The sequence below is a fragment of the Panthera uncia genome, chromosome D2, assembly GCF_023721935.1.
Source record: "Panthera uncia isolate 11264 chromosome D2, Puncia_PCG_1.0, whole genome shotgun sequence".
Taxonomy (NCBI): Eukaryota; Metazoa; Chordata; class Mammalia; order Carnivora; family Felidae; genus Panthera; species Panthera uncia.
The window spans coordinates 21,310,594-21,330,131 of NC_064818.1; the positions used below are offsets into that span (position 1 = coordinate 21,310,594).

Consider the following 19,538-nt stretch of genomic DNA (forward strand, 5'->3'; position numbering starts at 1 on the left):
AAGACATGCATCTATTCATCTGTTACCTTTGATCCTTAATCATTGGTGAACACATTTCTATTCCTGACCCCATGCTCATTTCCTGAATTTCCAATGAAAGATTGAGATAGGTTGACACACGTGGGTTTACAGTATGGATGCCAACATCTTAACCATAATTCCTCTTTCTGTCTCTTTTTTAGAGGTATGAGGGTTGGAGCATGAAGATTATAAATGACAAGTTCTTATTATGGAGTTGTTTGAACATTTTACAAAAACCACATTACTTTTATAATTAAAAAAAAAAATGCCTAACTCAGGAACAGCCATGATAGTTCCATGTTTTCAGCTGTGATTAAAGGATCTTGAAACTGTATGTCTTACTTTTTCCACCACTTTACTTTCTGAATTATGTTAAGAGAGATCAGTCTTCTCCTTTTGGGTATGTTTTCCAGCAACTTCTGTGAATTTTATCCAGTAGCAAAAAGAGGGCTCGGCCTCTTTCATTCATCCATCCATTCATCCATTTATCTACCCATACATCCATTCATTTATTTTTGGACTAGGTAATACACTCACAGGGTTCAAACTTCCAAAGACACAAAAGTCTCCCTTCCCACCTCTGTGCCCCAGGCACTCCTTCTCCTCCAGGCACAGTGTTTCTTGCATCTCCCTTCAGGGTATTTTATGTATTTACAAGCAAATGTTCTTAACCTTTTCATCTGAAAAAATACTTTAGTCAGCTTGGGCTGTCACAACCAAATACCATAAACTGGATAACTTACACAAAGAAGTCTATTTCCTCACAGTTCTGGAGACTGGAAGTCTGAGATCAAGGTTGCCCGCATGGTGGGTTCTGATGAGGCTTCTGAGCTTGTAGATGGCATCTTCTTGCTGTGTCCATGCAAGGGGGAGACAGAATGACCCAGCTCTCTGTTTTCTCTTCTTAAGAGCACTAATCCCATAGTGAGGGTTTCACCCTCAAGATCTCATTTAAACCTAATTATTTCCCAAAGGCCCCATTTCTAAATACTATCACATTAAGGGGTAGGGTTTCAATATATGAATTTGGGGCAGAGGGAGAGATAATTCACTCCACAGCAATGTTTATTTCTAAAAATAAAACAAAACAAACATATGCAGTGCCAACAGATCTTTTTTTTTTTTTCCTAAATGGAGTTTATCAAAATATAAATATGAAATTTTTAGGAGCACATGCCTTTTCATCCTATCTTCTTCTGTTCTTTTTTCACAGCATGTCAAGAATGGTTCTGAAATAGTTCTGTACCTCTCCTGTGTAGCCCCTTACAACAGTATTCAGGGCTCTTCAAGATTCTGACTCCAAACTCCCTTCTTTGCTTAACACCTAAGGACCCCCTGCACCCTACAATGGCGGCACCCTGAATTATCTGAGCTGACTTTCAGTGCTTTCCTCATGGAATTTCCTCTGCTTGGAAGCCCCACCCCCACAATTCTTTCTCCAACGTTTATTCAAATATCCCTTCCTCTGTTCGAATTCATAATCTCCCCCTCTATGTTCTCATTTCACTTTATAGCATAAATTACAGCATAAGTGCCAGAACACAATTCTAAGTAATTATGTGTTCTCCCACCCCCACCACCTAGAGCAGGAATTGTATCTGATTAATTTTGTGTCTGGAAAGTACTTTAGAGACACTGAATACAATTTGGCCCAAATAATTAATAAACTGTATTTGCTGAGATGATAGCATGAATTTACAATACCCCCTGAAAATTTAAAAACAAAGATAATTGAGTTAAATTGAAAAATCTAGCATCACAGCTGTGGAAGCTTGTGGTCTTCTTTATGCTGAATGTAAAACGGATATAATGAATTACCAGCTGTTTTTAGATGCTATAAAATGAATGCTTTGCTGAGGCTTCCCAGAAACATATATATGTATATGTATATGTATTTATATACTCTCATTAAAATCAGTACCCTGAACTGGCAGAGAACAGTCTTCTTCTCTAAAGCTTTCTCTGGGGTAGTCAGTCTTCATTTAGAATGTGAGTTTGGGATTTTAAAAGTAAGTTTTAAAAGTTCTTAGGTTCAGGCAGAGATTTCACAACCCTCTACCTCCACTGTGAATCCCAAATGCTCTGCCACCTAGGAGCATAACATTGTCAAGGCCGTGCATTAGTACCACAAATAGTGCCAGATGACACAAACTGCTCACTGTGTAAAAGGGTACTAAACACTTAAATTAAATGCATGTGATATACTACCTCTGTTCTTTACCCTAATCTGGTGCTGTTGCTGCTGCTGCTTTTTTTTTTTTTTTTTTTTAATATGGAACATGTCATCCTTACCCAGGGGCCATGCTAATATTCTCTGTGTCATTCCAATTTTAGTAAATGTGGTATCTATAAGAGCATCTAATTGGGGTCTTATTTTTTTTAAGTTTATTTATTTGTTTTTGAGAGAGAGCATGAGCATGCAGGGCAGAGAGAGAGAGAGACAGAGAATCTCAAGCAGGCTTCTTGCTGCCAGCATAGAGCCTGACCTGATGGTTGAACTCACATACCCTAAGATCATGACCTGAGTTGAAATCAAGAGTCTAACGTTCAACCAACTGAGCCACCCAGGCACCCCATAATCTGAGTCTTCTAATACATATTTGTAGAGTTCATGGTAGTCACTCTTTCTTCTACATCCCATTAAGGGTAGGCCAAAGAGAAATTCTTACTAAGGGACTCTTATTATTATTCCTAGTTCTATTTTACTCATATTTTCTTAAAGACTTAAAGAAAGTTCAAGTGCAGAAATTTCTCTTAAGAATATGGTGGGGGGCAATGAAAGAGAAAGTTTTGGATACTGGATTATTTAAAGTATAATTTAGATCTTTTTTTTTCCTTTCATGGAATTGTGAATTTTTGTGTTTTAAAAAATCAACTAAAATTCTGATGTGAAAATATTTTAAAATTAAAAATGTAAAATTTTGTTTCTAACTTAAAACTTTTTAATTTTAAATTTTATTTTTTTTAAAGTTTTATCTATTTATTTTGAGAGAGACAGGGAGCAAGAGGGGGAGGGGCAGAGAGAGAGGGGGACAGAGGATCCAAAATCGGGCTTTGTGCTGACCGCAGAGAGCCCATGCAGGGCTCGAACTCACCAAGCCTAAGTCAGACCCTTAACTGACTGAGCCACCCAGGAGCCCCTGTTTTTAATTTTTAAATAAATGCAATCTTTAATAAAACACTAAACATTTTAGAAAGTGAATATATCTGTATATATATGTGTGTGTGTGTATATATACATATATACATATATGCACACATACATATATATACGTATATCCATATATCCATATATGTATATGTATGTATGCATGTGTGAAATGTGCTCCTCCTTTGGCCTAGCTGGAAAATCACCGACTTAGAAAAACATAAATATACGCTAGCTTTAAGTATTAGAAGTGAAAGTAATGGAATCTAAATGTATATGTAGTATCACTTTGAGTGCAAAAATTTTATTTTTGCCAATACTGGAAGGGGAAGTACCCGACCCAGGGTGAACTGTAGATTTCCGACGACTAGAAACAGTAGGACGACACTCTTCGGGGCTGAATGAAAGCGCCTGCGCTAAGACTCAGTTGGCGCCCGCCCTCCTGCTTTTTCTCCAGCCGCCCTTTCCATTTTTTTTCGCGCTTTAGCCACCCGGGAAGGCCCGCCCAAGCGTGGCTGGGCTCCGATTGGCTCCTTTGAAAGTCTACGGGCTATCTGATTGGTGGGCCCCGGACCCTTTAGCGCGGTGAGTTTGAAACAGCTTGCACTTAACTCCAAAGCTGGCTCTTGGAGGTTGAGGTGAGAGCGACGCTGACGTGGTAGCTGCTGCCGCTTTCGTCGTGGGATAATAAGCCGGGTAGAGTTGCTGAGGTCAGGGTCATGCCTACGGGGTGTCTGCTCGGCGGGGGTCGGCTCGGAGGCCCCCGAGAAGGAGTGCTGAGGAACCGGGTGGTATTAGGAGGCCGGGCTGGGCAGCGGGGCTCTGCGCGGGGCCAGGCAGGGCCTGTGGAGACTAGGCCGGGCCTCCACTCGGCTCCGGGCCTGGCCCCGGCTTTCCAGGAAGGTTCACGGGAGCCCAGACCCAGCGGACGTACACCGGGGAGGGCTGGGGCTGCCCTGGCCTCGGAGTTGCAGTCAGGGGTCGCGGTCGGCTGTTCCGGAAAAATGCCGCCGACCTGGCTGAGGAGGCTTTCGGGTCTTGGTTGAAGCCAAACCCTTGCATTGGTTCGACGTCGCGGAGTGCCAGGCTCCGTCTTAGGCCCTGCGGCTCCGGCCTGTCCCCTGTGCGCCCTGCTCTAGCCTTCGGGGGCGGAAGGCCAGACGGCTCCGGGGCCAGATACCCACGCCGGTTCCCAAACCCAGGCCGTCCCGGAACACCGAACTAACCTGTGGGCCTTCTCGGGCTTGCCTCCGTACCCAGGGCCCTTGTGCACCCAAGGCGTTTAAAAACACTTGGCCGAGGCTTGGAGCCAGAGGGGATTTGGATATTTTTCGTTTTAATTTTATGCTTGGTGGCTGTTACGTACAGTGCAAATTGGAAAGCTAAGAAATGCGTAGAGATAGATACAAATATGTATGTATTAGTATTTTTATTTAATACTAGAGTTGGTCATGTGCACGTCCCGTTTCCTTTAAAGACCTGGAGGTCTCTGGCTAGGAGATGAAGCCATTGGCATTTTACGTCCTGCTGCTAGTACGCAGCCCCAGGAGACATTCAAAAGGCATTTTAAAGTGACATCCTTTATTTTAAACTGTTACAAACAGGAAAATGGAGGGAGGGTAATTAAACCCAACTTTGAAATTGAAGTTTTAGCCATTTGTTCAAAGAGACCTCAAAGTCTTATTGTTCATTAGGCATATTAAATCTGGATATTGTAAAAAAAGGCAATTATCCTAATTATTGCTATTTTGTAACATTAAAATAAAAAGTATTTAATTTTTAATTAAGTTTAATGATAATTTAATATCATGACAATGTAGTGCAATTTTTTGTTCATTTAAAAAGATTTGTCTCTACCTCTGGGATAATTTTGCAGATGAATGTGAGAAATAGAACTTAAGTGTCACTCAGAGTCACCTTTACATATATGATCTTATCAGTGAGGAGAGGAGTGTGTTAAGAAATCAAGGGAATTATGATTTGGGCTTCTGAAGTTATGTTTCATCAGCAAACTTCTCAGCTGTGGACGTTTTGAGTGTCTTGTCAGCATTTTAGCAGACATTAAAACAGTCTTGCTAATGGGTGAGCAGTATGGCCACATTAGCTCCCTACTGGTGTCTTTTTTTTTTTTTTTTTTTTTTTTAAGATTTTTAAGTAATCTCTGCACCCTGTGTGTGTGTGTGTGTGCGTGCGCATGTGCGTGTGAGTGAAATGTGCTCTTTCCAACATGAGACTGGAACTCACAACCCTGAGATTAAGAATTGTACACTCTTCTGACTGAGCCAGCTGTGCGTCCTGCTACTTGTGTCTTTAAAAACTGTTTCTTGGGGCGCCTGGGTGGCTCAGTTGGTTAAGTATCCAACTTTGGCTCAGGTTATGATCTAGCGGTTGGTGAGTTCAAGCCCTTTGTGGGGCTCTGCGCTGACAGCTCAGAGCCTGGAGCCTACTTTGGATTCTGTGTCTCCCCTCTCTCTCTGCCCCTCTTCCACTCATGCTCTCTCTCTGTCTCTCAAAAACTGAATAAATGTTAAAAAAAAAAAAATGTTTCTTTTGAATTCTCTTCAAAAAAATATGAAGCGATACAAATTCAGTCAAATATTATTTAAGGAAATGTTTGGGTGTATAACTAGCACACATTGGTGCTTCTTAGAAGTGTTATGTAAAGAGAACATACTTTTGTTTTTTGTTTGGGGTGTATAGATAAGTTTGTGTCTAAATTTGCATGTTAATTTGTTTGGAAGAAGCAAATACTACACTGGTTAAGATACACAAATACTTCTGATGTTTTAAGAGCCAAGAAAGGTGGGAAAATCTTAATTGCAGAAGTCCTTTCCTTTATAAGTGTTTTGGTTTTTTTAATGTTTATTTATTTTTGAGAGTGAGAGCACACAGGCAAATATGTGTGGGAGGGGCAGAGAGAGAGGGAGACAGAATCCCAAGCAGGCTCTTTGCTGTCAGCAAGCACTGAAACTGCCCTGGGGCTCAACTCGGTAACCGAGATATGACCTGAGCCGAAGTTGGACACTTAACCGACTGAGCAACCCAGGTGCCCCTGTAAGTGTTGTTTTAACGTAACTAATATTAATGGGAAATTAATACTGTACTAGAGACTGTGGAAAATGCTTTACACATTGTATCTCATTACAAACTTTAAACCACCTTTGGAGTTATAGTGGCAGGTGATCATGTGATCAAATTAGTTTTTCCTCTCATTCTAGGATCTACCGTATCTACGATTAACTATGGAAGACTATACCAAAATAGAGAAAATCGGAGAAGGTGAGTGTTTTTAATACCCAAGTTTTAAAAAAGGATTTTGTAATGCTTATAACATCTGTGACATAAAGACATGTAAATATTAAAATCAAATCTTTATGGTATCCTGTGCTAATGTGCATTAATTATATGTTCTTTACATGGTAACTTAAACACAAAAATGTTCATATCCAAGAGAACTGAAATTATTCTGATATGATTACCTGGCAACCCTCTTCCCCCCAGTTATCTTAAATATGAAACACTTAAAGCAGTATTTGTAATTTGAGAAGACTGTTGATAATTCGTATGTGTGTTGGGAAAGGTTAGGGCAGTAGAATTAGGTTTAACAGTGTACTTTTAATCTCCTACAATTGTTTTTAAGGTAAATATTTTTACCTAAACTTTCTAAGCTGCTACAATAGGCTATTAAGCCAATTTAAATAAGTTTTCTATATAGTTTCCCAGAATTAAATGATCTGTCTTGTTTACATGTTTAAACAATTCTAAACCAATAGCTCTTATGTATAATTATTCATTCCCTTTCTGTAGTACTTTCATTAAAGTTTTTAAAGAATGTTTATATGGCATAAGTGATGGGTAAAAATATCCCTTTGCCTTTTTCCCCCCAACATAAAATCTAACTTTCTTTTATTTATTTTTTAATTTTTAAAGTTTATTTATTTATTTTTGAGAGAGAAGGATAGAGAACATGTGAGTGAGGGAGAGGCATGAGGGAGAGAGAATCCCAAACAGGCTCTGCTCGGCCAGCATCAAAGCCCTATGCAGGCTTGAACCCATAAACCCTGAGATCATGACCTGAGCTAAAATCAAGAGTCAGATGCTTAACTGACTGAGCCATTCAGGCACCCCAAGAGCATCTAAGTTTCTATATAAAAGTCTTGGTATTAACATTCTAAACTCTATAGGAATAAATGGTACAACTTATACTATTAGAGCCTAATTTATGTAGGGTTTGTTTTTTGTTTTTTTAATTTTTTTTTTATTTTTGAGAGCATGAGCAGGGGAGGGGTAGAAAGAGGGAGAGAGAATCCCAAGCAGGCTCTGCTCTGGTACAACTCGGGGCTCAATTCCAGGAACCGTGAGAAAATGCACAACCTGAGCTGAAGTCAAAGGTCAGATGCTCAACTGACATAGGCACCCCTATGTATGTAGATTCTGTTTCAGGGATGTTTCTGACTAGTGTATTGTTAGTGTTCTCCAAAACTATACTTGTACAAGGAGTACTACTAAAAAGCCAAGGGCAGAATACTAAAAAGAATTTGGTAAGATACTAATGATATGTTTGGGTGGTGGTTGGGTTAGAAATCGATTCTTGTTCTTAACTTACAAATGTTAGATGATTTTTTAAAAAAATCACTTAGATACTTTATTAACACCTGGTCAACTAAGCTAGTCTTGTTTCTGAGTTAAAAATAGGTTTGATTAACAGACTTAATGTTTTCTGCTTTGAGTTTTTCTTAAGTCTTCAGAGAATTTAATGAGTTCTGATTTTTAGTTTGGAATAAAAAGAAACATTCTTTTTGTGTAAATGTGTTTTTCTTTGAAACTCTGGAACTCCTAACATGCAAGAGACTGCAGATTTGACTCTTGAGGAAGGTACTGTAATTGCTACTACAAATAGTGGTTCAGAGCATAATCTGCAATGTAGTCTATTTACTGGAGTTACAAGCCTCCCCAATTCTTCTACATGATACCTCCTCATATGCCTTGTTCTTTGACCTCTGGACCTTTGGCAATGGCAATTCTTTCAATTTGTTTTCCTTAATATCCTTTTTCTTTGCTACACTGTAAGTAAGCTTTGTGAGGTTTGGGATTTTGTCTTGTTCACAGCTGTTTGAACAGTGCCTGGCAGTAGTGTCCAGCACTATTGGATGTAGTCAAATATTTGATAATAACATCAGTTTCCCTTAGTGTTTTTTCCTGTTTCTTCTTCTGGCTTATATTGTTTTGACTACTCCAGTGCCTGGCAGTTTTAGATTATGTGGTGGACATTTTTTTTTTTCTTAAATTTTTTTTTCTAATGTTTATTTATTTTTCAGAGAGACAGAGACAGAATGTGAGTGGGTTAGGGGAAGAGAGAGAGGGAGACACAGAGTCTGACGCAGGCTCCAGGCTCTGAGCTGTCAGCACAGAGCCCGATGTGGGGCTTGAACTCAACGAGCTGTGAGATCATGACCTGAGCTGAAGTTGGACGCTCAACTGACTGAGCCACCCTGGCACCCCTTTGGTGGACATTGTTTTTGAAAAAATAAATTGTACAAATAATTTAAGGCCTAGACGATATCTTTCACACAGTATTTTCTTTTGCTTTTTGCCAGATACCTGGTCAAATTTTAACATTATAGTACTGATTTGAAAAGTTAAATTTCTTTCCCTCAACTTTTTATTTTATTTCCAAACATACAGAGAAGTTGAAAGATAAATTTAATGAACCTGTAATACATTTTACCAAGATGTTAGTTTTGTCACATTTACTTTATTATCTGTGTTTTAGCATATTGTTTTTCTGTTGACCAGTGTAAAGTAAGTTGTAGTGGTGTGCTTTACTTTTTATTTTTTTTAATTTAAATCCAAGTTCGTTAACATAGTGTAATAATAATTTGAGGAATAGAATTTACTGATTCATCACTTACATTTAACACCCTCTGTTCATCCCAATAAGTGTCTTCCTTAATGCCCCTCACCCCTTTAGCCCTTCTCCCACCCAACACTCCACCAGCAACCCTCAGTTTGTTCTCTGTATTTAAGAGTCTCTTGAGATTTGCCCCCCTCTCTGTTTTTGTCTTATTTTTTCTTTCCTTCCCTTATGTTCATCTGTTTTGTATCTTAAATTCTACATGAGTGAAATCCTGATATTTGTCTTTGACTGACTTCACTTAGTATAATATACTCTAGTTCCATCCACATTGTTGCAAATGGCAATCTTTCATTCTTTCTCATTGCCGAATAATATTTCGTTGTACATATGTATACCACATCTTCTTTATCCATTCGTCAGTCGATGGACATTTGGGTTGTTTTCATACTTTGGCTATTGTTGATAATGCTGCTATAAACATTGGGGTGCATGTGCCCCTTCAAATCAACATTTTTGTATCCTTTGGATGAATACCAAGTAGCACAATTGCTGGGTTGAGGGGTAGTTCTATTTTTGACTTTTGAGGAACCTCCATACTGTTTTCCAGGGTGGCTGCAGATATGTCTTACTTCTAATACTTCTGCATGTATCTTCTGAAGATCTAGTCAGTGTTCTGCATTTCATTTAGTGATTGATATCTCCTTAATCTTTTCTAACTTAGAATAGTTCCCCTACCTTTTCTATCTTGACACATTGAGTTTTTTTTTATTAAAATTTTTTTTTTATGTTTTATTTATTTTTGACAGAGAGAGAGAGACAGAGCATGAGCGGGGGAGGGTCAGAGAGAGAGGGAGACACAGAATCCGAAGCAGGCTCCAGGCTCTGAGCTGTCAGCACAGAGCCCCACGTGGGGCTTGAACTCACAGACCGCTAGATGATGACCTTAGCCGAAGTCGGATGCTCAACCGACTGAGCCACCCAGGCGCCCTGATACTTTGAGTTTTTGACAACCCGATTCATTTCTTAAATATAGACTTTTCTTATTTCAGTTATTACAAAGACATTTTCTGGTTTCTTCTAAATTACAAAGATCTGAGTGTTGTCACTTTAGTTTTTGAACTCTATCATGAGAAAACATCTTTTTGGATCATGGTAGCTATATCCATGATGTGGGACCTAACTTGGCCTTTATTCACTCAATAAACATGTGTTAAATGAAGGTTTTGTGCTTAGCATTTAGAGTCTCCGTAACTTTGACTATAACATTTTAAAAAATTTAGTAATGTTTAATTCATTTCAGAGTACATACCATGCATGCATCTTATAAATAATTTTTGGTAATTGCCTAGTAGAATCATTCTGGTCTGTTTAACTAGAGCTCTGTACCAGTAGTTATGAGGGGTAATGGCTCAAAAAGAGAAAGAAGAGAACCATAGAGCACTTGTGATTTCTAAGATTAGGTAAATACTAAGTGTTGGCTATAAGTTAATTAATTGTTATGAGTAAATTTTAGACCTCGATGAGGTTGTACACTTGAAGGAAAGAAAGAATATTAGGGGGGAAAAATTTAGTCCTGAATTTACCATTAACTGCTTGTACTATATTTATGCAAGTGATGATTTTTCCCGAGTCTGCTTTCACAGTGTGCCAGGTGATTGTGCTTCTGACTTAACTACTTTTGTGTTTTTTGATGCAAGTATGATTTATACCCAAAAAATGGACAGATTTTAAGTGTACAGAAAGTTACCAATTTTTAAAGATGGTTGTAAAGATCCATAAAATCGAGGTTTTTAAAATCTGGAATGACTTTGGTTGTCCAAGAGTCACAGTTAATCCAGATTTAATCAAAATAATGTGAAATGGCTCTTTAGTCAAATTCTGTGTTTAAAATGACACCAGTATTTAGGAAGACCCACTATTGTATAGAATTAAAAAAAATTTTTTTTTGGATGTTTATTTTTGAAAGAGACAGCATGAGTGGGGGAGGGACACACACACACACACACACACACACACACACACACACACAGAATCTGAAGCAGGCTTCAGGCTCTGAGCCATCAGCACAGAGCCTGACATGGGGCTTGAACTCACGAACCATGAGATCATGACCTGAGCCTAAGTCAGTTAACTGAACCACCCAGGCACCCCTAGAATTTCTCTTTAAAACAAAATTAGGGGATCCTGGCTGGCTCACTTGGTAAAGTATGCAACTTTGGATCTCAGGGTTATGAGTTCAGGCCCTATGTTGGGTGTTGAGATTACTCAAAAATAAAATCTTAAAACAAAATTAGAACAAAGTTTATATAACATCAGTTTGCCACTCACCAAACCATCTCTAATAATCTAATTAAGCCAGTAGATAATTTGATAGTAGTTCTTAGCCTTTTTAAAAACATTGCTACCTTTGGAGAAACTGGTAAAAACTATAATAGATCTCTTTAGAAAAATGTACTCTAATCACTTTTGAAGTTATACTGATGTTACAGAAGAATAAGGTATTCAGTAAAATTTTATGTATAGTCAAGCAGTTCAGGATCTCCCTAAATTTTCCAATTCCAGTTTAAAGATTGTATTTATTTAAGATTTTATTTATTTTACTTTGAAAATTTTTTTTGAATGTTTATTTTTGAGAGACAGCATGAGCAGGGAAGGGGCAGAAAGAGTGGGTGACACAGAATCCAAAACAAGCTCCAGGTTCTGAGCTGTCAGCACAGACCTCAACTTGGGGCTTGGACTCGCAAACTGCGAGATCATGACCTGTGCCAAAATCGAATCCCTAACTGAGCCACCCAGGTGCCCCTGTTTATTTTAATTTTAAGTAGGCTTCACGCCCATCATGGGGCTTGACCTCATGACCCTTAGATCAAGAGTCACATGTTTCACCTACTGAACCAGGCACCCCTCCCACTCCGGTTTTAAAACGCACTAAATCTGGGGACTAAATGTGTCCTGTATATGAACTTTTTAAATCAACTAATCTGCCTCCCTTAATATTGCCACTTCTGTCCTCTGTATCCACCCTTCTCCTGCCCAAGATCCCGTATATTGACATTGTTACTCCTTATCTGAAGCCTATATATCCAAATCAGTGTTCTTGTTAACTTCAGAATGGGTGGGAGGCTTTCCTACTATATAGTAGATATTGTGAACTTTAATAGATTTTATAAATATATATTTTGTAATGTTTGTTTATCTTTGAGAGACTAAAAGCATGAGCAGTGGAAGGGCAGAGAGAGCGGGAGACAGAGGATCTGAAGCAGGCCCTGTGCTGATAGCAGAGAGCTTGATGCTGGGCTTGAACTCATGAACCTTGAGATTATGACCTGAGCCAAAGTCAGATGCTTAAACCGACTAAGCCACCCAGGTGCTCCATATTTAATAAATATTTAATAAAATATTTTAGCCCCATTCTTTTTTAGATAAGGGTTGAGTATGTATTTGATATGCATAAAGCAGTCTATACAAAGTTTTCTGAAAGTGTCACAGTGACTCCTGTTAATAATTCCTCAGCCCAAATCCTCACCCTGTATTTTATGCCTGCTTTATTGTTAGATTGGATATTTGAAAAGAGATAAATTTCGATCTGCAAAGGATCCGTTTTCTTCTCTAAAATGTGCTGGGAAATTACTTGTTATTTAAATGTATGGGAAAATTGTGATGACTACATGAACTTTATTTCTAAACTATAGATGTGATAGGTTGTAGTTACCCGCAATTTCTTTTTGGAAGTGATGAGAGTATCATCATGAGTATGATACTTCCTAGCTGGTCACAGTAGACATTTCTATCACATGACATTTTACAAGATGAGTCATTTTGTAAAATGTTAGTTTGTGGAGGGTGTCGTATAGTAGACATTTACTTTGTCTATTTCAGGTACCTATGGAGTTGTGTATAAGGGTAGACACAAAACTACAGGTCAAGTGGTAGCCATGAAGAAAATCAGACTAGAAAGTGAAGAGGAAGGGGTTCCTAGTACCGCAATTCGGGAAATTTCTCTATTAAAAGAACTTCGTCATCCAAATATAGTCAGGTATGGTATATTTGAATTTAAACCATTTTCCGCATACTATTTCAAGTGTGAATTTCAACGTAGAAATTTTTACATTTGTTTAATATCTGGTCTAATTGCTGAGCAGAAGAGAACCCTACTATTTTTGTTAATTGGGGGTGCCAGGCATAGGAAAAATGGGCTGTTAAAACAGGAGCAGGGTGATAAGAGATTAGTATTGGGAGCTGAAAACTCAAGGTAAACCAGCCAAGGGAGAAAAAAAGTCCTTTTTCACAGGCCTTTATCACCTATACCAGTCTGAGCTTTGGTCCTTGAAGACCTCTTAATCAGAGTCCTAAGACAGGTAGTTCTGTCAGATGAAAAAGAAAAGTGTTTTTCTTTCTTTTAACTATTTGGATTGGTATTGGCAGGGAGGGAGGGTGTTTCCTAACAGGCCAAGTTACGGTTAAATTGCATTTTTCTGGGGTTGGAGATAATGAGCAACTGTTAAGGGTTCCTAATAAATTTTAAAATTTATTTCTGTAATTCACTTCAGTGAAAAAACAAACTCTGAGCAACAAGTAGTCAACCTAGAAATGTTCTTTTGTAATAGAAGTGGTTTGACAGTTAGTACCTTCTGTATAATGTTACTTAATTTTCAGTTGCTGCCCTGAGAGTCCTTTCTCAAATTCTAGTTTAGAACTAAGGTTTTCATTACTAGGGAAGCTACCATCTCTTCTTTCCCAAAACAGTATGTACTTTTTGTTGTTACAGAAAATTTCTTAAAGCTTCACTTTCTGTGATAGCCACTGTTAAGTTTATGGAAGCTTTATTTTGTGAGAGGTCAAAAATGTTTCGTAGATATTTTTTTCCATATAATTGTTTTGTTCTTCAGTCTTCAAGATGTGCTTATGCAAGATTCCAGGTTATATCTCATCTTTGAATTCCTTTCCATGGATCTCAAGAAATACTTAGATTCCATCCCTCCTGGTCAGTTCATGGAATCTTCACTTGTTAAGGTAAAAAGCTTACTTAAGTTTATTAGTATTTATCCATTGTGAGTGTAAAGTGTCTATTCTGTAGAAGTTCCTGTGTTTTGGGGGAATATCCTTGGAAAGAGTGTTAGGAAATAGAACTAGGAAGATTTTTTTTCCACAGTCTATAGGTTAGATTGTTACCCCTTTTATTACTAGATACTGCTTCTAGTTGTAGAGTGAAAAGTTGTGCCTGAGACAACAAAACCAGTAGGTATGTATTCCATTGTTGGAAGCTAGGATGTTTTGGTCTTTATTTGAGGGTCAGATATGTGTGAAACAATGTAACAAAAGCTTGGGGTAAGGTAATGATGGCAAGTGGTTTTATTTTATTCTGGTTTTGAATGTTTTGGTTAATTTACAATAGACATTTCTATATTATAAATGTATAATTTCTAAATTATAAATGTATAATTTTTTTAAAAGCACTGAAGTGTATATGTGGATATGTCTTATCTTTACACTAACTCTACCAAACCACTTCTCAGAGGTAGGTACCCATTGTTAGTTTTTTAATAGTCTTACAGACACTTGCATGTCAACTTTGTGTACATACATACGCTGTTTTACAAAACTGTAAAACCCTTTTTCTGTGAAACATTCAACATATAGCCTTGCCTGTTTACCTAAATGTTTGATCTGATTATTTAAACCAGTTCCATACTAATAAACATTGAAATTGTTTTCCAGCTTGGTGATTCATGCTCTTAGGAACAATGCTGCAGTGAATCCTTATGTATATTGATCTTCATTTGCAATTTTATAGGATAAGTTCTTATAACTTGAATCAATGAGTTGAAGATGTTTATTTACATTTAAAATCATGATAGTGCCTGTTGCCCTCCAAAGACTTGTAGCAGTTTACTCATTGTGGTGGGTAACAGTTACTGTTTTAGTACCTAGCTTTATCAATCTTTTAAATATTTTATCAGTCCATCATGTGAAAAAGGCAAATATTTTGTATCTCATTTAATAATTTTTCATTTTTTAGCCTTTTTATAAACATCTTCATTGATGTTTCTGTTAGGATATTTTTTCACTGGTCTCTAAGGTCCTTTTTGCTAACATGTTGATAATACTCCCTTTATTCCTTTTTTCTTTTGTTGTTTTGACTTGTTAATGGCATATACCATTAATAATTTTTATCATATATTTAACAGTCTTATACATAACTTTTGGACTTTAGCTTATATGTCTTTCAAACATCGTGTATGCTAGAACAATAGTTGACAATATTTTTTAGTAGGTTGCCACACCTCCCTTTTGTTTGTGTTAAACTGTATGGATGGATCAAAGTTTTATTTTGGTATAAAGAACTAGGGATCTTAATGGTTAGCCATTTGTTCCAACAGTTGATTTTATGTATTATTTTATAATTTTGAACTTTATAAGTCAATATTGTTACTATGTATACTTCAGATTTCTGTAATATTCATGTTGCTTCAAATGACAATTACGTTGTCTTGGCAACACCTGTCTTGTATAATACTTTTCTCTGAACTAATAAATAGCATGTTATAATAATTGTCTCTATTTAAATATATAATCATAATATCCTGTTTGTTATTTATTTCTTTTGGAATCTGTGACCAGGGTTTCTAAAGAGGAAATGAATATGTAATAAGAAATAGAGATGGACAAATCTTAATAAAATTAGAGTTGCTATAAGTATATAGATAAAAGTTTACAAAACTTTCTATACAGAAAACTAATTAGGACTTAAGAATAAGAGATGAAAAAAGAATGAGAGATGAAAAATAGTAGAAGACTAAATGAGTTCATATGGATGTGTCCATAAGGTGAATATCTTAGCATATCAGTGGGCTTCTCACCCCAAATGCTGCTTGCTAGTCTCAAATGGCCTGAAAGCTTTTGTGGCAGTTAAATTGTTTACCTGCATTATAATTTCTTATATCTTTGAAACAAACCCACCAAGATTATTTAGAAAATTATTGTGTGGTACAGTTAAGTTTCTAACTTATGTTTCCTTCTTCCAGAGTTACTTGTACCAAATTCTACAAGGGATTGTGTTTTGCCACTCCAGAAGAGTTTTGCACAGAGACTTAAAACCTCAAAATCTATTGATTGATGACAAAGGAACAATTAAATTGGCTGATTTTGGCCTCGCCAGAGCTTTTGGAATACCTATTAGAGTATATACACATGAGGTATGTAGAATAGTGGTTTTTGTGTTTTAGAGTATGTGTGATTGCTGGATTGTTTTCTGTATTTGTTTTTTAAGTCAAGAAAGAAATAATAAAGGTTTCCATTGTGCAGGATTAATTTATTGCCTCTCAGCTCCAAACTCACCCTTCACTGCATGTTATGTGAAAATCTAACTCAGACCTTTAAATATTATTTCTTTGCCAGTAGGTGTGATGTCAGTGGATGGTGTTGGAGAGGCACTGCAGGAGGAAGGGGTTATCCTTGCTACAGTTCTAGAAATTATTATTTCTTATTAGTCAGTCTCTTTATTCTAACCCTCTCTTAGTTTAGAATCTTTCTTAGTAAATTTTACCCATGCAAATCGCCTGTGTGTTTTTTGTCTCCTGCTTGGATCCTCTGGTACACAAATTGGTTAAAAGACAGGTTTTTTTTACCTAAGGGTTACTGTTTCAGGTACATTTAGAAGCTACTATAACGGTTTTCAGTGTTAATACAGATGACATGGCATTTCATTTGTTATTTCTGGAGAGAAAGGGAATATTGAATTGTATAATAGAGAGCTTCTGGAAAACTGTCTTCTGTGGGGTTGTCTATCCCTGAGCCCAAAGACTATCTTCAAATCAAAACTTAGAACAGTGTTCATTTGGTTAGATGTCTTGGCTTCTTTTTATCATCCCTTTTTATTATTTTTCCCATAGCTGTATAAATAAAGATTATTTGGTTCCCATTGGCTTAAACAGATGCTTAAGTTAGAGATGATATTTTTGCCGTGACAAATTATAGATAGTAAAATAATAGATTACCCCTAGACCACTGTTATTTGACTTATGTTTTTATTTTTTTAAGTTTATTTTGAGAGAAAGCACAAGCAAGTGCTGGTGGAGTAGGGGCAGAGAGAGGGAGAGAATTCCAAGCAGGCTCCATACCGGGCTTGAGCTCATGCATAAACTGAGATCATGACCTGAGCAGAAATCAAGAGTTAGACGTTTAGCTGACTGAGCCACCCAGGAGTCCCTGACTTAACATTGTTAGCATGTAAGCAGTATTCATTCATTTGTACGGTGCCACACTGAATTTATTATCAATTGCCTTTTTGGTTTTTTTGAAAAGTGAATGCTATCTTGACTTTTTTTTTATCCTTTTCCTCTAATGATTTGAAAAGCAAGAAAAGAGTTGGTATGTTTGTATAGTGTTTTTTAACCTAATGAATAGAACTTAGGAATGAAATATTTATCTTCCATTTAGTATATTGTGTATAGTTAATTGACTTTCAAACAATATTATCAGAGGAATTAATGGAACTTTCTAAAGGATAGTCCTACTGAAATATAAATGTTTATATTTAGGTATTTAATGCATTTTTTAAATTTAATATTTAATTAAATTTTTTTAATGTATTTATTTAAAGGTATTTTTATTCAGTGTAAAAATTTGCTTTGTAATAGGTAGTGACACTCTGGTATAGATCTCCAGAAGTACTGCTGGGGTCAGCTCGCTACTCAACTCCAGTTGACATTTGGAGTATAGGCACTATATTTGCAGAATTAGCAACTAAGAAACCACTTTTCCATGGGGATTCAGAAATTGATCAACTCTTCAGAATTTTCAGGTATTTTTGCCTTATATTTAAGCTTTTAAGAAGTTTTCAGATGAAATAATAATAAGGCAACATGTATAACAATAAGATTATATATATGCTTTAATAATTTTTTTGTTTTTCTCTGGCTTTTAGAGCTTTGGGCACCCCCAATAATGAAGTGTGGCCAGAAGTGGAATCTTTACAGGACTATAAGAATACATTTCCCAAGTGGAAACCAGGAAGCCTGGCATCCCATGTCAAAAACTTGGATGAAAATGGCTTGGATCTGCTCTCGGTAAGAAGACCCTTTATACTGATTTCAACATTATTGATTCTGAATGTACTCAATTCCTTTCTTTTACCTGGGAAATAGAAAGCCAATATATATTGTGCTAGGCACATAGCTATTATGACTGTTAATGTTTATTATGTTACTAGCTTCATTTTAGATACCAAGAAACATTAGTGGTTTTGAGAGGAGGATTCAGCATTAGATGTTATTTGTTTGTTTTTTTATTTTTTTTATTAATTTTTTTTTTTAATTTTTTTTTTTCCAACGTTTTTTATTTATTTTTGGGACAGAGAGAGACAGAGCATGAACGGGGGAGGGGCAGAGAGAGAGGGAGACACAGAATCGGAAACAGGCTCCAGGCTCCGAGCTATCAGCCCAGAGCCTGATGCGGGGCTCGAACTCACGGACCGCGAGATCGTGACCTGGCTGAAGTCGGACGCTTAACCGACTGCGCCACCCAGGCACCCCTTGTTTGTTTTTTTTAATCTTACATAGCGAAGATGCTCTGTGAAGGCAAGGCCAGGGTTAGTACACCTTTATTTAAGTTGCTGGTGTGTAATGGCCCTCCCTTCTAACTTTTTGTCCCGGTGTGTACTACTTTTTAGTTTATCCGAGACGTAGGTTTTTCCTTATTGCTTGATATTTTTAGTTATTAAAGCCATTTACTGCATGAACTCTCATTTCTTACTTTGTGCCTTATTTCTACATCAGAAAGGTTAGGAGGAATAATGTAATTCTTATAAATCCATGGGGCATGTCTGACTTTTCATTTCACCTCAGGTCATGACCCCAGGATCCTTGGGATCAAGTCCCTCATAGGGCTCTGCACTGAGCATGGAGCCTGCTTGAGATTATCTCTTTCCCTCTGTTCCTTTTCCCTGCTCTCTCTCTCTCTCAGTCTCTCCAAAAAAAAAAAAAAAAAAAAAAAGCATTAACAAACTATAAAAAAAAATTTGCATTTACTACTACATTGCCACTCTCAACTAATAGTTGTTTTCTTTAAAAATAGGGCCAAAAAAATCTATTAGGATAAAAAAGAAATTGTCCTAGGCCTGCTTTAGGAAAATTGTTTTTTAGAACAGTATTTAAATATTGAGCTTTTCTCTCAACAATAGCCAAATTATGGAAAGAGCCTAAATGTCCATCAACTGATGAATGGATAAAGAAATTGTGGTTTATATACACAATGGAGTACTACGTGGCAATGAGAAAGAATGAAATATGGCCCTTTGTAGCAACGTGGATGGAGCTGGAGAGTGTTATACTAAGTGAAATAAGCCATACAGAGAAAGACAGATACCACATGTTTTCACTCTTATGTGGATCCTGAGAAACTTAACAGGAACCCATGGGGGAGGGGAAGGAAAAAAATAAAAGGTTAGAGTGGGAGAGAGCCAAAGCATGAGACTCTTAAAAACTGAGAACAAACTGAGGGCTGATGGGGGGG

The 19,538-nt window shown here is 37.1% G+C and overlaps 1 protein-coding gene and 1 non-coding gene across 3 annotated transcripts in view; one reads left to right on the forward strand and one right to left on the reverse strand.

Moving 5' to 3' along the window:
* Positions 1-2,272: 2,272 nt before the first annotated feature.
* LOC125933560 (U6 spliceosomal RNA) lies at positions 2,273-2,379 on the reverse strand. Its single transcript, XR_007460992.1, has one exon. It is a non-coding gene; the product is annotated as a U6 spliceosomal RNA (small nuclear RNA).
* Positions 2,380-3,767: 1,388 nt separating this feature from the next.
* The window catches only part of CDK1 (cyclin dependent kinase 1), a 20,777-nt gene continuing 5,006 nt past the window's right edge, over positions 3,768-19,538 (forward strand). The window contains exons 1-7 of one of the 2 annotated variants that reach the window (XM_049646130.1): positions 3,770-3,879; positions 6,388-6,448; positions 12,906-13,062; positions 13,916-14,039; positions 16,052-16,222; positions 17,666-17,829; positions 17,953-18,094. In XM_049646130.1, coding sequence (XP_049502087.1) covers positions 6,412-6,448; positions 12,906-13,062; positions 13,916-14,039; positions 16,052-16,222; positions 17,666-17,829; positions 17,953-18,094 — 795 coding nt within the window. In that variant the 5' untranslated portion in view covers positions 3,770-3,879; positions 6,388-6,411. Of the gene's footprint in view, positions 3,880-6,387; positions 6,449-12,905; positions 13,063-13,915; positions 14,040-14,480; positions 14,545-16,051; positions 16,223-17,665; positions 17,830-17,952; positions 18,095-19,538 lie in introns of those variants that run through there. The other variant, XR_007460902.1, reaches the window with a different exon arrangement.